The sequence below is a fragment of the Crocuta crocuta genome, unplaced genomic scaffold (assembly GCF_008692635.1).
Source record: "Crocuta crocuta isolate KB4526 unplaced genomic scaffold, BGI_CrCroc_1.0 scaffold811, whole genome shotgun sequence".
Classification (NCBI taxonomy): Eukaryota; Metazoa; Chordata; class Mammalia; order Carnivora; family Hyaenidae; genus Crocuta; species Crocuta crocuta.
In genome coordinates, this window is record NW_027530352.1 from 482,984 (window position 1) to 498,953 (window position 15,970).

Below are 15,970 nucleotides of genomic sequence, written 5' to 3' on the forward strand. Positions count from 1 at the left end.
AAAATCATCGTTCGTTATCCAACCAATAAGAAGGAAGATATGACGCAATCAAATTTACATACTACGTCACTAAATACATTATCAAATCAGATCTGGATATTCTTGCATACCTTATTTGCATAGATGCCCTATAAAAGAGGAGACTCTGCATGTAGACGGGCATTTTAGAAATTTTTTCTCTCTTTTAGCAGGATTAGTGGTAGTTGAGATGCCCGAGCCAGCCAAGTCCGCCCCGGCCCCGAAGAAGGGCTCCAAGAAGGCGGTGACCAAGGCGCAGAAGAAGGACGGCAAGAAGCGCAAGCGCAGCCGCAAGGAGAGCTACTCGGTGTACGTGTACAAGGTGCTCAAGCAGGTGCACCCCGACACGGGCATCTCGTCCAAGGCCATGGGCATCATGAACTCGTTCGTCAACGACATCTTCGAGCGCATCGCGGGCGAGGCGTCGCGCCTGGCGCATTACAACAAGCGCTCGACCATCACGTCCCGGGAGATCCAGACGGCCGTGCGCCTGCTGCTGCCCGGCGAGCTGGCCAAGCACGCCGTGTCCGAGGGCACCAAGGCCGTCACCAAGTACACCAGCTCCAAGTGAGTGTGCCCGGAGGCCCGCTCCAACCCAAAGGCTCTTTTCAGAGCCACTTCCATTCTCATCCAAAGAGTTGTAACTGACATTTTCACACAATTGCCACGTTTTTTTTCCTTATTGGCTTAAAGTAGAAACATGACTGCTACCTTTTGTACTTGGTAACGCATGTCCCTTTCTTCAGAGTCACTCCAGTTACATGATATGGACCCTGGAATTTAGCATATAATTTCCAGTTGGGTGTTAAGAAAGGCTTTGGATGCAGGAAGGGAGTTAAAAGAACGTACCTTTTTCCCCTTAGCATCTATTCTAACCTGGATCTTAACTCTGGTGGCAGTAATGCCACCATTATCTTCACTGTCTCTGCGTTCTGCTCTCCCAGTGTCCTTTCCACCCTTGGTACCCTTCCCCTCCCTTCCCCTCCCCGTACCAATCTCGCCCTCCCCCTTCCCTTAGTTTCACTCTGAATTCCACTTGCCCTATGCTGAATCCTTACAAAGTCCATTAACTTCGTTCCTGTGCCCCAGGCCCTTTATGTCGATACTGTTTCTGTTTCCTTCATTTGTCTTTGGGAATACCTTAGTTTTGGCTTTGAAGTGTTCCACAGCCTGTGTAACTTTTTAATTCTATTTGTAATTAAAAGTCGATACTTTTCTATTTTCCTGAATGATGCCCGGCTCTAAGCCTCCATGGATTTAAAGGGCCATTACTACTTTACATTGGGAAGCATTTGTGTATTGCACTTCCTCTCACCATGGGCACTTTGAAAATTGTACAAGATACTTTTCTTGCTTTGAAGGGATTACCAGTGTCCGGTTTATCAGCACCATTTCTAACAGGCAGGGAAAGTATTCCAGGATACAGAGATGAATTGAATTTGAGGTCAGCTGACAGTGGTATGGATGCGGGATTTCCTTTCCTGGCCTAACCAAGCCTTTCACTTTGGCTGCCTCCCCCACTTAAGGAAAGCTGAACAAAGAATGCACCAAGGAAAGAGATGAGATATGTAGTGTAGTGCTGGAGAGAGGAGATAATCTATGTAAAAAGTACTTAATAAAAGTGGTGAGAAATCTATTCGATGCAAAGTGTCTGAATTTCCCGACATCTTTGAAAGAGCCCGAAGAGATTGGTTGGAATGTTCTGCTATGTAAATGAACTTTGGTTCTCACACCCACTGTTCTGCTTTATATAATGACAATATTACTAAATAATAAATTACCAAAATAAACTCTATGGGTCCTTTCATTAAAACAAATGCAATAATTACAATAAAAATACACCTTTTAGAGAGATTTACTGTTCATAAGGGTTTAATGGACATTATGTATTAAAATTTTCCATCACTCCTATACTTGACATGTTACAAATGCAAACTTTTTGAAGTAGAATTAGCCAGAAATAATAAAACTATAGTGAGTAGAGGAAGTGTTACTTAAGAATGAAAAGTTGCTGCTGTTAAATCCATATGTCCTAAACACTAGCAAGAAAAGAATGAGACAATGATGCTGTTAAAATTAGAGGGATTTCAAAACTATGGGAGCCTGAAATAGGTAGAATTTATGTGCATGTATACATTCAAATTTAAATATATATCTACTTATACTTTTAAGGAATGTCATTGAATAAATAATAATTCTTAAGCTATGTGGATGCGTTAATTTCCTATTGGTGGTCTGACAAATTATCACAAACTTAGTGGCTTCAAACAATACAATTTCATAATTTGTAATTCTGTAAATCAGCATTTAGGGTCTCACTGAACAAACATCAAGGTGTCAGAATTCTGCATTCCTTTCTGGGGTCTTTCAGAGTAAATCTGTTTCTTTGCCCTTTTCCAGCTTCTGTCCTTTGCTCTTGGCTCTTTGTCTCAGTTTCCAAAGCCAGAAATCTCTGGCCACATAAGCCACCTACTATCTCTCTGATTCTTTATTCAGGCTGCCTCTTCCGATTTTAAGTGTCCACTGGAGTAGGTTGGGTTCACTGGGATAATCCAGTAAAAATTCCCTGTTAAAAATCAGGTGATTAGCAATCTTAATGCTATATGCAACTTTAATTGCCTTCTGTCATGGACCTTATTCACAGATCCTTAGAGATTAGAAATTAAATATAATTGGGATGGCATTTTTCTGCCTAGCACAGTAGGTCACAGTGTTTTTAGAATTTGATATAAAGCTACATCTTTCCTGCTCTGTGAGGGGGAAAGAACACAGGAAAACAGTATCGTACATACTTTCAGGGTGTTCAGTGTGCCCCAGGAAAGTCACATATACTTTGTTTAGACATTTCCTTTCATCTGGGATTGCTACAGAAAGGAAACCTTGACTATATCAGTATAAACTATCATATACAGCTATCTGACAGTTTTAGTTTTCTTTCTTTTACTTTTCTCTCCTTGTTGTTTTTGTTAATTGTTTGAAGGTTTCAATATTTTTGGATGTGTTGTATTGTGTGAGTACATTTGTGTTGTGTAGGGAGTAGAAAGTTTGTTGTTCATGAAATAAATGAAACAAGAATACAGAATAGTTCTACTTTTTTCCTACCTGGGTGAAATCCCTAAAAATATTTTGTCCATACATTCCTAGCATTTAATTAATGTGGGATGCTATTCATGGCAGTTTATAACTTTAAGTAGTTTTCTAATAACGGGCAGAAAAGTAGAAATTTTCATTACCATTTTATATATCTACATAGGCCTGGGCAGTGGTGGTATAACTAGAATGACATATAATTTTTTTTTTTAATTCGAGAAGAATTTTTCCTGATCAGGATAGAAAGAAGCTGACATAAGGTCCACCCTGGATGAAAATAACAATTTTCAGGGAGAGACACCAAAATATGCTAAAGGCTGTTTCTTTCCTGGACCACCAGCATCATTACTGAAATGTGGCATTTTCACAGTGGTCACTTTGCATTAAACAAGCCTTGGAAAAATTCCCATTACAACGAGGTGACCCCATCAGGGAGTCAATGATGTTCATTTTTCAATTTTCATGCATTGGCTTCTTCCTGCTACTATTTGCACATTCCATTGCCTTAAGCAAATAAATCCCCTAGAAATGTACAGTGATTAATCTTGAAAGAAGCCAGTTTCTGTTTACCACCACATATCACTAACAAAAGCAGTACTACCAGGTTGAAGCCCTCTTTGCTTTTCATAGAACTAGGAGTGAGAGACACCTCGTCACAGAAGTTTAAGTGACTCTTTCTTGTTACCACTTTGGCTAGGTTGTAGTCAAAAAGGGCAATAAAGACAAGACACCGTTAATTACATGACACTTTTCTCTTTCAAACGGTGAAAATGTATGTGTATTTAGTGTTGGGGAGATACAAGGCAAGACTGGTGTTTTCGGCAAAATACAACAAAACCTCTTGAGCAGTCACATACACTATCAAAACCATTACAACTCTTCCGATGAAAAACTCACTCTTAAAAGAGCCTTTGGGGTTGGGTAACAAGACGCTTACTTGGCAAGTTCACTTGGAGCTGGTGTACTTGGTGACGGCCTTGGTGCCCTCGGACACGGCGTGCTTGGCCAGCTCGCCGGGCAGCAGCAGGCGCACGGCCGTCTGGATCTCCCGGGACGTGATGGTCGAGCGCTTGTTGTAATGCGCCAGGCGCGACGCCTCGCCCGCGATGCGCTCGAAGATGTCGTTGACGAACGAGTTCATGATGCCCATGGCCTTGGACGAGATGCCGGTGTCGGGGTGCACCTGCTTGAGCACCTTGTACACGTACACCGAGTAGCTCTCCTTGCGGCTGCGCTTGCGCTTCTTGCCGTCCTTCTTCTGCGCCTTGGTCACCGCCTTCTTGGAGCCCTTCTTCGGGGCCAGGGCCGGCCTGGCTGGGTGTGGCATGAGGGACAAAAACTGCTTCTGAGATAAGAGATATGTGCCCCCGGGGCGCCTGCGTGGCTCAGTCGGTTAAACGACTGACTTCAGCTCAGGTCACGATCTCAGGGTTTGTGAGTTACAGTCCCTCGTTGGCCTCTGTGTTGACAGCTCGGAGCCTAGAGGCTGCCTTGGACTCTGTCTCACTCTCTCTCTGCTTCTCCCCTGCTAGTACTCTGTCTTTATAAGAAATGAATAAACGTCAAAAAACTTTTAAAAAAGAGAGAAGGAGGGAGGGAGATATGCCTTGGGTATAGCATTCATAATATTTGCATGGCTCTTATGCGAATGAGGTGTTAAGAGAGTTAGACTTTGGATAAACTGTCCTAAACTGTTAGGTAGTTACGTAGAAACTACGTGAATTAGTTGTCCTTTGTAATTGGTTGCAAACTTCTGGATAGTTGTAGCCAATCAAAACGCGTAGTTTACAATTCGGCTTGCAAGTATAATTGCTTCTCATTTGCTGAGAGGATTTGATTCCCCATTTCACTTTTCCTTCCTAAGCTTACTGGTCGGAGAATATTAAAATGTCGGGACGCGGAAAGCAGGGCGGCAAGGCGCGCGCCAAGGCCAAGACGCGCTCGTCGCGGGCCGGGCTGCAGTTCCCGGTGGGCCGCGTGCACCGCCTGCTGCGCAAGGGCAACTACGCCGAGCGGGTCGGGGCCGGCGCGCCCGTGTACCTGGCGGCCGTGCTCGAGTACCTGACGGCCGAGATCCTGGAGCTGGCGGGCAACGCGGCGCGCGACAACAAGAAGACGCGCATCATCCCGCGCCACCTGCAGCTGGCCATCCGCAACGACGAGGAGCTCAACAAGCTGCTGGGCCGCGTCACCATCGCGCAGGGCGGCGTCCTGCCCAACATCCAGGCCGTGCTGCTGCCCAAGAAGACCGAGAGCCACCACAAGGCCAAGGGCAAGTAAGCTGGAAAAATAGAACCTGAGGTCATTGAGGGGACACTTTTAACCAAAGGCTCTTTTCAGAGCCACCCCCATAGTCACTAAAAGGGCTTACATTTTCCTTTTTAATTGTAACTAGTTGAAAATACCCTGAATGGTAGTTCATCAATCCGGGAATAGTTGTCCGTGGTCTCAGCTCCTCACAAAGAAACTAAGCAGTATAGAATTCCCATAAAAACAAAAAGTTACCAGTAGTAAACTAAGACGAATATAGAGAGCTTGTGTCACAACGGTTAAACAGAGCAGTTGTGCAGTCCCCAGCTTTGTAAACCGTCAAGATAATGGGAAGGACAATGCTTGGTCTTTGTTGGAAATTGGGATCCAAATCTACTTAGTGACCCTTAGATCAAGAGAGCTGTACCTTTTAGTATATTTTGTTGAAAGCAGTTGTTTTGTATTTTAATGGACAATATCATCTACAATTTGTATTTTATTAAAAAAATAAACCAAGATCCAACTGTAATGAATTTAAGAACTAATCAGTTGTAAACTGGAATATAATACCTGTCCTGGCATCCATTGTCCTTCAGTCAGTCCCTCCTAAGGACACAGTAATCTTTTTGTACCTCTTACAGCTTTGGGTATCTCTCAACACCATTTTACACAAACTTCATTAGTGTAGAGTAAGTATGTGTTATTACAGTTATAACCTGATAACATTAAATATGAAATCAACTCAGGATTAATGCTCGGTGTATTCAGGTATACAAATATATACCTAAAAATCTGAGTTTGAATAGCTACCTCAAGAAATGGACATGTTATATGTCTGTCTAAAGTGGAATGAAGGTAAAAAACTACTTGGCCAGGGTGCCTGGGTGTCAGTTAAGCATTTGACTCTTGATTTCAGTTCTGGTCGTGTACAATCTCACAGTTGGTTAGTTCGAGCTGGGTGTGTCTTTTCAAAATGATCTAAAGAAGGCCAGTTTCAGAGGATTTAGATTTTTTAGATTTTTATTAGATTTTTATTCAGCCAACAATACATAGGTTTGGAATAATTTGTATTAAATTCTGCATTCAAAAGCCAAAGAACTTGGTAAATAAACAGGGAAGCTAGATTAGGGATAGATCATTGTAAATAAGGAGAGGCTGGAAAACAACAGTTCATTCCACTTTAGGAAGACAAATAACAGTAACCTCTTTTTCTGAAAGAGATTAATTTTTGGTCTAAATGTACTAGACATCATGTGAATCAGGGAGTGAAGATCAATACCAACATCTTCACTTGGAGCCAAAGGAAAGAAATACCTGTCCAAATAGAATGGGAGTGTCTTTATATATAGTAGCAGAGGATGGTATGGTTACATTACCCGCAGCAAATTGCTGTGGGGAAGTTTTAGATAGCTCGTAGGAAACAGTCCTCGCGCAAGTCGACGGGCGGCAAGGCCCCGCGCAAGCAGCTGGCCACCAAGGCGGCCCGCAAGAGCGCGCCGGCCACGGGCGGCGTCAAGAAGCCGCACCGCTACCGGCCCGGCACGGTGGCCCTGCGCGAGATCCGGCGCTACCAGAAGTCCACCGAGCTGCTCATCCGCAAGCTGCCGTTCCAGCGGCTGGTGCGCGAGATCGCGCAGGACTTCAAGACCGACCTGCGCTTCCAGAGCTCGGCCGTCATGGCGCTGCAGGAGGCGTGCGAGGCCTACCTGGTGGGGCTCTTCGAGGACACCAACCTGTGCGCCATCCACGCCAAGCGCGTCACCATCATGCCCAAGGACATCCAGCTGGCGCGCCGCATCCGCGGGGAGCGGGCGTAGACTGGATCTGGATTCTATGCCAATCTTTAACCCAAAGGCTCCTTTCAGAGCCAATAACCTTGTCTAAGAGATACTGTTGTATTCTTGTCTTCATAAATTGTGAATGATCCTGAGAAACCAAGTGTTACAAGTCCTTTAATATGGTTAGGGTTTGGCCGCCTTCACCTTCTTGGGGCTCTTGGTCACCTTCTTGGCTGCAGCCGCCGCCGTGGGCTTCTTGGCCTTCTTGGCCTTCTTCGGGGTGTTCTTGGCGCTCTTCTTGGGGGTGCCGGCCCCCGCCGCCTTCTTGGGCTTCTTGGCCGCCCCGACAGCCTTCTTGGGCTTGGCCGCGCCCGCCTTCTTGGCTTTGGGCTTGGCCTCCCCGGAGGCCGCCTTCTTGTTGAGCTTGAAGGAGCCCGAGGCGCCGGTGCCCTTGGTCTGCACCAGGGTGCCCTTGCTCACCAGGCTCTTGAGGCCCAGCTTGATGCGGCTGTTGTTCTTCTCCACGTCGTAGCCGGCGGCCGCCAGCGCCTTCTTGAGCGCGGCCAGGGACACGCCGCTGCGCTCCTTGGAGGCGGCCACGGCCTTGGTGATGAGCTCGGACACGGGCGGCCCGGACGCCTTGCGCTTGGCGGCGCCTGCGGACTTGCGGGCCTTCTTCTTCACGGGCGTCTTCTCAGCAGGGGCCGGGGCGGCGGGCGCAGCGGGCGCGGTCTCGGACATTCTCGGTTCGGATGCCTGAAGGTACAGAAAACAATAATAATAATAAAGTCTCGGAGTGGAGCTGCCCGGCCCTAGTGTGTGTGTGTGTATTTATATACAACAGCGACGCTGCGCGCTGATTTGTTCCCAGCTCAGTCTTGCAACTTGACAGCAACCTAGTCCCAGCTCTGCCCCGGAATTGTGTTTGTTACAATTGAGGAAAGCAAAAAAATTAAAATTTCCCGTGGAGGAATCACACGGATCATATTCTATAGCGACGCCGGACACCTTGTGCTTTTAGATCTTTGTGTTTTTTTCTTCCAGTTTTTACCCCGTTAGTGTCAGCTGTTTTCAAAATCCCCTGACACTTGGAGAAATTCACAGGACAGGGAGACAACTTCATGATTTTCGTTTAAAATATAAATTCTCTCTGTGCCAATAGCTCTCTAGGAACATTCTATACATTCTTGGCATCTCGCACGTTCAACAACCGCTTAGTTCTCATTGAGATTTACCTGGAAAATCTGGTTCATATGAAGAGAAGTAACAGCCTGTTTCCCTATTTCTCTACAGGAATGGTAGGAAAGGATGCTTGGAGTAAGAGCTAGTTCTGACAAGAACTGCCATTATTTTGCCCAATAAAGCTTTAGCATTGCTTCTTATGACTATTTGGAGGGTTAGTTTGGAGGTTTTAGGCATTTAAGATTTGTCGTGGAATATGGGGATGGAGCAATGTCTGGTCCTTTCCTGGTTTGTCCCGCCTGTGTTTCCCATGGATGAAGACAGAGCATGTGTAGGAGAGATATAAAAGAGGCTGGGCCCCTTTATCGGTTTAACAAATCTTTTACTTACATTGACTTTAGGGGGATCAGTAATTAAAATATTAATAAGCTTTTGGGTACAGAAATCTGCCATGCTTGGGGAAGATAAACCTGGACAACCTAATAAAGTAACAGAATCAAAGAATATACACATTTAACACACACACATAAACTCTCACTCTTACACATCCACACACAATTCACTTGAGACCAGGTCAAGTTTTTTTAAAAAGCATGTTTTCTATTCACTAGCGCATTTCTTAGTTTTGAAGGAGATAGGTTTGTAGGAAACACGTTATATCTTATTTTTAATGTTGAATAGGAAATATGTTTATGGTAGAAAGGCGTTTAATTTTTATATTCATCACTTTTCAAGTTCTTTCTCTTTAATGTGTATTTTGAAGCGTTTGCCTGTCTGAGTTTTGCTAGGAGGGCGAAAGAGAGACATGCTGGGAATATACAGGGCAAAGCCCAAAAGGTGAGGGTTTCCCACTCCTTTTTGATCCCCTCAAAAGCCACAAATGACTGAGTACTTCCTGCCCCGCATTCAACTGAAATGTGAAAAAAATAATAAATGTTACTAAAGGCTAAATAGTAACATGACTTAGATGGGTGAGATGAGATGGGAAATCACCTCAACTTAGATCATTTTTACTTGGTGTATTACGTGTTATGCATCCCTAATCCTCTCAAAGAGGTTTTGGTTCTTATGGTTGGATTTGCCACTCGCCTGAAGAATATTCATAGACAGCAAGGAAGTATGAATTACAGAGATGCTGAGCTGCAAGAAGGCTGTGACAGTGGCCAGTTCCGACAAGACATGAGAGCTAATATTACAACCATGATCAGGGAAAGAAAAGAGACGCATTACTGGCAAAGGAAGAGATATCTCTCGGCTACCTAAATGTAGCTGGCCCAATCACCTTCATGGGTTCATGAGTTACCTCTATATGGGTCACTTCCGAATTTCTCCCTCACGTCTGTCCTCTTCCTTAAATGTCAAACTGGTATTTCTGGGTGCTTGCTGGTATTTGCCTTTGTACCTCCGTATAGCAGATGCACTCTTCCTATCCTTTTTACATAACCTATCCATCCACATAGTTTCCAATCAAAAGATAACCTTCAACATGACACCTCTGTATATTTTATTTATAAAATCCCTGTTCAGGGGCGCCTGGGTGGCTTAGTCGGTTGAGCGTCCGACTTTTGCTTAGGTCATGATCTCACGGTTCGTGGGTTTGAACCCCACGTAGGGCTCTGTGCTGACTGCCAGCTCAGAGCCTGGAGCCTATTTCGGAGTCTGCATCTCCTTCTCTCTGACCCTCCCCTGCTCACGCTGTCTCTCTCTCTCTCTCCTAGAAATAAATAAAAATATTAAAAAAAAAAACCACCACCACCACCACCACCAACAAACCCGTTCTTTATTAAGTGAGCCATACTGGACTTGTTTGGGGGACTTTTAGTCCATTGAAGGTCCAAGCAACTTTGAAAAAAGTAGCCAGCTCCAGTGTCAACCAGGAGGCTGAGAGCTGGTCAACTGTGTCGCTCCTCAGAGAGTTTTGATCCTTACGTCAATATATACAGAGGACGCATGTTTCAGCAATCACATTCCTACCAGATATGATAATGACATATGAAACATATTGGGACTTGGTCCATTTCACATGTTGGAGATGTAAAACGAATAGTGTTAACAAAATGGCCCTTCTGTAGCAATATAGAGAAGAGAAAAAAAAAACCCACCATACTGAGTAAGCAGTAACAGATCTACTTTCATGTAACTCAGCACAGTAGTGAGTATAATTAGAAGAAGAAAACATCACATGTCTCACATAACAAAGCAAAATGAAACCATTCCTTCTCTTACCTGTGGATAGGAAACATCTGTCTAATGAAAAAACAGGAGATGGGGCTAAATCCTTAGAAAAATTTCTCTATGTTCCTAAGGGGCTAAATCCATAGAAAAATTTCTCTATGTTCCTAAGGGAAATGTGAAAACACAGACATGCTATTTCTCCAAAATAAGTTCTGTGAAGAAAAGAGGGTGAGGAAATAACCTCTTAGCTGTTGATGAGTGGAGAAATCATTGCCATTTACCTTTACACAACATTTGACTACTTTTACCGACATATGGTTTTTTCTCCAGCACTCAGGGCATTTCCCAATGTTCCTCTCTGCACATTTTCCAAACCCAGAGTTTTTCAAGACCCCAAGTATTCTTTATCATTTTGTGTCATGGACTTCTTTGTCTTTCCCATGAAGCTTATGGGCTTCTTCTTTATGTCTGATGAATGCATATGATAATGTACAGAGGATTTATAAAGGAAAAGAATTATACTAAAATACCAACATCCATTTTATCAAAACCCCAAAGTGTTGAAGTGTTAACATATATGTTTCGTTATTAATACAATTAAAGTACCAAGGCTGCCCTTGTGGCCAACAATTACCCACGTTTAGAAGGGGTGATACGCTTCAAAGATACTGGAAGTAGTGACAGGTGCAGCTTAGGGGAGAAGAATACATCGCGGGGCCTGCCAGTCACTCTGCTGGCTGCCTGCATTTGTCAGTGGACAGAACGCCAGGGGTCAGGCGGCGGATAGCACAAATAAGGACGGAAGTTTTGTTCTGTACAACTTCCTAGATGTCCTGAAGCCTGCCAATGTAGCCGAGGGCGAGAGCCCCACTGTGGAATTTGTCCCCATGCACCATGAAGTCAGAAAAGCAGCTTTGATGAGCTAGGTGGTCCTCACAGACCCTGGGCGAGAAGCCAATGTCCACAAAGTCCCCTGGAACTCCTCAAAGGGATTCGTGACAGAGTAAATCTTTTGGTGTTTATGATTGGAAGGAGTTCTTAAAAGAAAGTTGTAGAAACTACAGTGCTCTCTAGTTTAGGAGATACACCCACCTTAGAGGAGTGAATATTGAGGAGAGGAGCGGAGAGCTCAATAATATATTATAACGTTGAGTGAGTGCTTATCTGCAGTATCAAACACTTTACATGCATCCTCTCTTAGGCTTCGGTGCTGTACATTTTAAATTTTTTTAAATTTTTATTTATTTCTAGGAGAGAGAGAGATAGACAGTGAACAGGGGAGAGTCAGAGAGAGAGGGAGACACAGACTCTGAAACAGGCTCCAGGCTCTGAGCTGGCAGTCAGCACAGAGTCCGACGCGGGGCTCGAAGCCACAAATCGGGAGATCATAACCTAAGTGAAAGTCGGACGCTTAACCGACTAAGCCACCCAGGCGCCCCCGGTGCTGTATAATTTAGATTTTCTTATATATTTGAAAAGAAAACACCGAGTGTAGACTGTCCCAGGTCTACAAAGAGCATGGCAGCAGGCCGTCTCCAGAGCTTGGCTCTACGCCATGCCGACTGCGTGGACGACTGGAATGGGGTTCAGGAACAGTGCTAGATGTAAGCCGTCCATTAGGAACTCTGCACTGTGATCATACACTTGAGACTCACGGCAGAACAGGGTTGTGAGCACTTTGATCCAGCGAGTCTTGGTTAGTGAACCAGACATCCATGCATCGATAAGACAAAAAGAAACCTAGCAATAAAGACAGGATTAGCCTCAAAGCGTCTCAGGGACAACGGCGAGTGTTAAGCAAGTGTTTCTGGGTTGGTCTGGGAACCGTGAAGGCCCAGCCTGAGGCTCCTCTGTGCGAAGTGTACGGACTGTGGCCGGGCGTACAGGCTGCAAGTCGGGCGCGCACACAGGATTTCCGGCATCTCCTCCGGGACAGACTGTGGCCGCAGGGCCCCCGCCGGGTCTATGCAGCGCGGAGCCCCGCGAAATGAGCGATGGGCGGGACCGGAGTGTGGTTCCCGCCCCTGCTCGGGCGGTTTTCAAACAGGTCCGTCGCAGTGCTATAAAAGGGCTGCGTGGCGCTGCCGCAAGTCGTGCTTGGACAGGTGTCCTGTGTAGTTGTGACGATGTCTGGCCGCGGCAAGGGCGGGAAGGGCCTGGGCAAGGGCGGCGCCAAGCGCCACCGCAAGGTGCTGCGCGACAACATCCAGGGCATCACGAAGCCCGCCATCCGGCGGCTGGCCCGGCGCGGCGGCGTCAAGCGCATCTCCGGCCTCATCTACGAGGAGACGCGCGGGGTGCTCAAGGTGTTCCTGGAGAACGTGATCCGGGACGCCGTCACCTACACGGAGCACGCCAAGCGCAAGACGGTCACGGCCATGGACGTGGTCTACGCGCTCAAGCGCCAGGGCCGCACCCTCTACGGCTTCGGGGGCTGAGCGCTTCGCTTTCACAGCCCTACTGTTGCGTTTTTCTACAAAGGCCCTTTTCAGGGCCATCTATTTCGTCCATGAAAGAGTTGCTCACTTTTTGTTTGTACTGTTTTTAACTTCTCTTTTTTCGAGATGTTGTACAGACTCATCAGTGGGAGGTGGTGTGGAGAGATCGCCTTTGTCTTCTGTCGGTCGTCTTCCCTCCGGAGCTGTTTTTTTCCTTTGATTCCAAAAGCATGTTCTTGGCAGCTGTCGAAGTGCAGACTTGTTTTACCAAGTCTTGACTCCTTGAATATTACTTCAAACGCCATTTAATTTTTGCCATTTCCCTCTGGTACACTTGAGGGTTCTATGGTTTCTACCCCACAATCTTGTGGCTGACTCGTTCTTTCAAAACCACGTTTTCCTGATTCAAACCCCACCTTCTCAGCCTTTGAGACATTGAGCGAATAAGTTCGCCGTCTTGCAGTGGGTTTCTCGTGTCTTCCGTAAACCTTGTACAATCGGCTTGCCGCTTTGTCTTTTGCCCTGAGGGTTCTATTTTGTGAAGAGCCTTAGGAATATTTGCAGTGTAGACTGGCTTTTTTTCCACTGAAGTCTGTTCAACATAAAGGTATAGCTGGACAAGTAGCTTTCCAGTCTTAGGCCACACTGCTGGCTTTTTGTGCTGCTGAGGTGAGCACGTGGCTGGGAGCTCCAGAAATCCTCTTAACTCTCCCACATGTGGCTTTAAAATCTTCCCAATTCCCACCGGATAAGAAGGTGTTGGTCTTGTTTTACCTCACGGAACATCAGAACTGTGATTTGAAGGGACATTCCTGGATTGATTAGGAGGAGCTGGATTAATCGCAATGCATCAATCCTGTGACACGAATAACTTTTTAAGCTCATTTATTGAGTCTCAGTTATAGCCCTTAATTTTACCTACCAAATACAGATTTGTTTTCTCAATTTATGAGGCAGTGTGGACAGCCTTTCTGTTGACCTGAAAGCACTTTTTAGGAAAACTGATTCCAAATGGGCCTGTTTCCTGTGTTCCTGTGGACAGGACACAGAACAAGGGCTCATTACATGTTAGGAACTCGTGGACTGTCCAGATATCTTAGGCAGTTGTAATCTGGATATTTTTTTTATTTTTTTTTTATTTTTTACAAATAGTTTATTGTCAAATTAGTTTCCACATAACACTCAGTGCTCATCCCCACAAGTGTCCTCCTCCATGCCCATGTAATCTGGATATTTGAATGTACTGTCTTCCCTTAGTAACATTGGTCTTTATGTAAGTGGATGAAAAACTCCTTTGTGAATCTGTTAGAAAATATACATGTGGACATAGACATTTCTTGGGGCTCCAGTCCCTTCCGAGTCTCATTCAAGGAGACCCCAGGGCTCCGTGGATTCTTGTCAACAATGTGGAGTCTAGGATTTCAGGATCAGAGCTCTAGAGATTCAGAGTTGAAGAGAGGAAAGGGCACACATAATAGAGAAAAAGCACACTGAACAACAATAACGCCCCTATTTATTCTCTGTGGGCAGTAGATGTATCTATTCTTGAGAAGTTAGTTTGGAAATACAAGATAGTCCAAGCTGAGAAATTTTGATTTTCATTGGCCTGACGTCCCAACTGACTGAATCTCACATGATTTGGGAGTAAACAAAAACAATGAGAGTTGATTTTCAGCCCGGTTCAGGAAGAAGTCTGTGAATTTTTCTTAAGGCTCTTTGAACTTTTCCTCCATCACCAGTCTTGAAAAATATATTAACAAGGCCTATTGTGTAGTAGTTTATGTCCTTGAGCAATTCATGTATTAAGTTTACAAGTTTCCAATATCCCTTCAGAGATTAAAAAAAAAAGAAAAAGAAACTGAAGACCTTATCCAGAGAGATGATCTCTGTCTGTGCCTGTTATGCCGTTGGTGAGCTCACTTGGTGTGTGTTTCCTCATCTGTAACATGGCGATGACAGTAGTGTCTGCCTTACAGGTTTGGGGTGAATAAAATTAAATAATTGGTGAGCATTTTGTCCAGTGCATGGCACACAGTATCTTATATGTTTTGTCTTTCATTATGATCGCTATTATTATTGTTGTTGTTTCTCATGAAATTAGAGCAGCCCCAAGAAAAACAGAGTGACAGTTAAACCATGAAGATGTACTCTTGAAGTCCTGAACTGCCAGTTTTCTGTCTCTGTGGTATGTGGCAAATTCCTAGCCACTGTTTCATCAAAGGTAATGCACGATATATTAATGTTTTTGTAAACAGTAAGTGAGATAGTGGAGGATAAATCATATGACCATAGTATCAGTTTACATACATTCTTCAGAAGTTGCAAGTGTAGTAATGAACATTTTGTTGATGCAACCATACATACTCAATTTGGTATTATTTAAACAAAATCAAGAGCTCTCTTGAAAGAGACGTTCTCCTAACACAGCCCGAGCACTCAGGTCTATTTCTGTTCTTTCTGTTCTGTCCCTTTTCCTAGTTTCTGGTAATGGAAATCTGGTTCATGCAGCTGGGGAGAATCCAGCATCAATCACACGATGGCCCAAGAGAGAGCTGAGCAATAGAGTGAGGACACTTGGGTCCCAGAGACAAGGCAACAATCCTGAGTCCTGAGGCTGTCCCAAATATCTGGGTTGCCCTTGATTTCCTGTAACTCAGATTCCCAGTGGGTTCCATTTACCATATGCAAGGTCTCCTGTGCCATCATCTCAGTACACACCACACCAGTCTGGTCACATCCTTCTGCCTGAAACACTAGTTTCTTGATTTCTGTGACTCCAATCTCCTGGTTTTCGTCCTCACCATTAGAATCTTTGGCCATCTTTCTTTCTTCTTTATCCATGGGAAACTTCCAATTCCATTGCATGCTGACAAAAGTAAACTTTCTATTTCCAAACTCTTCACAATTTCTACGTTCAGTCCCCAGGTTGCTCTGATTCCCAGACTCATAGATACAACTACTCACTTGTTACTTGCAGTGAAATGCTTTTGGGGGATTTAAAATTTGTCATGTTCCAGTCTCTGAAACCGCATCCTCTCC

At 44.8% G+C, this 15,970-nt stretch overlaps 6 protein-coding genes across 6 annotated transcripts; 4 read left to right on the forward strand and 2 right to left on the reverse strand.

The window, feature by feature from the left end:
* The first annotated feature begins 196 nt into the window (after positions 1-196).
* On the forward strand, positions 197-678 carry LOC144232911 (histone H2B type 1-C/E/F/G/I). The gene has a single exon (XM_077765751.1). The coding sequence runs from the start codon at positions 209-211 to the stop codon at positions 587-589; it is 381 nt and encodes a 126-aa protein (XP_077621877.1). The 5' UTR covers positions 197-208; the 3' UTR covers positions 590-678.
* Positions 679-3,986: 3,308 nt separating this feature from the next.
* On the reverse strand, positions 3,987-4,450 carry LOC144232910 (histone H2B type 1-C/E/F/G/I-like). Its single transcript, XM_077765749.1, has one exon. It carries the CDS (start codon positions 4,433-4,435, stop codon positions 4,055-4,057), a length of 381 nt encoding a protein of 126 aa, XP_077621875.1. The 5' UTR covers positions 4,436-4,450; the 3' UTR covers positions 3,987-4,054.
* Positions 4,451-4,955: 505 nt separating this feature from the next.
* On the forward strand, positions 4,956-6,852 carry LOC144232908 (histone H2A type 1-E). Its single transcript, XM_077765747.1, has one exon. It carries the CDS (start codon positions 4,996-4,998, stop codon positions 5,386-5,388), a length of 393 nt encoding a protein of 130 aa, XP_077621873.1. The 5' UTR covers positions 4,956-4,995; the 3' UTR covers positions 5,389-6,852.
* LOC144232924 (histone H3.1-like) lies at positions 6,208-7,181 on the forward strand. Its single transcript, XM_077765767.1, has 2 exons — positions 6,208-6,213; positions 6,765-7,181. The coding sequence occupies exons 1-2, from the start codon at positions 6,208-6,210 to the stop codon at positions 7,173-7,175; spliced, it is 417 nt and encodes a 138-aa protein (XP_077621893.1). The 3' UTR covers positions 7,176-7,181.
* A 91-nt stretch (positions 7,182-7,272) lies between these two features.
* LOC144232905 (histone H1.3) lies at positions 7,273-7,932 on the reverse strand. The gene has a single exon (XM_077765745.1). The coding sequence runs from the start codon at positions 7,875-7,877 to the stop codon at positions 7,320-7,322; it is 558 nt and encodes a 185-aa protein (XP_077621871.1). The 5' UTR covers positions 7,878-7,932; the 3' UTR covers positions 7,273-7,319.
* Positions 7,933-12,606: 4,674 nt separating this feature from the next.
* On the forward strand, positions 12,607-12,931 carry LOC144232857 (histone H4). The gene has a single exon (XM_077765693.1). The coding sequence runs from the start codon at positions 12,620-12,622 to the stop codon at positions 12,929-12,931; it is 312 nt and encodes a 103-aa protein (XP_077621819.1). The 5' UTR covers positions 12,607-12,619.
* Positions 12,932-15,970: the final 3,039 nt, after the last annotated feature.

Bases quoted from the DNA above. Each gene is read 5' to 3' on its own strand.
- LOC144232911 (XM_077765751.1), top strand. From the start codon at position 209: ATGCCCGAGCCAGCCAAGTCCGCCCCGGCCCCGAAGAAGGGCTCCAAG.
- LOC144232910 (XM_077765749.1), bottom strand. From the start codon at position 4,435: ATGCCACACCCAGCCAGGCCGGCCCTGGCCCCGAAGAAGGGCTCCAAG.
- LOC144232908 (XM_077765747.1), top strand. From the start codon at position 4,996: ATGTCGGGACGCGGAAAGCAGGGCGGCAAGGCGCGCGCCAAGGCCAAG.
- LOC144232905 (XM_077765745.1), bottom strand. From the start codon at position 7,877: ATGTCCGAGACCGCGCCCGCTGCGCCCGCCGCCCCGGCCCCTGCTGAG.
- LOC144232857 (XM_077765693.1), top strand. From the start codon at position 12,620: ATGTCTGGCCGCGGCAAGGGCGGGAAGGGCCTGGGCAAGGGCGGCGCC.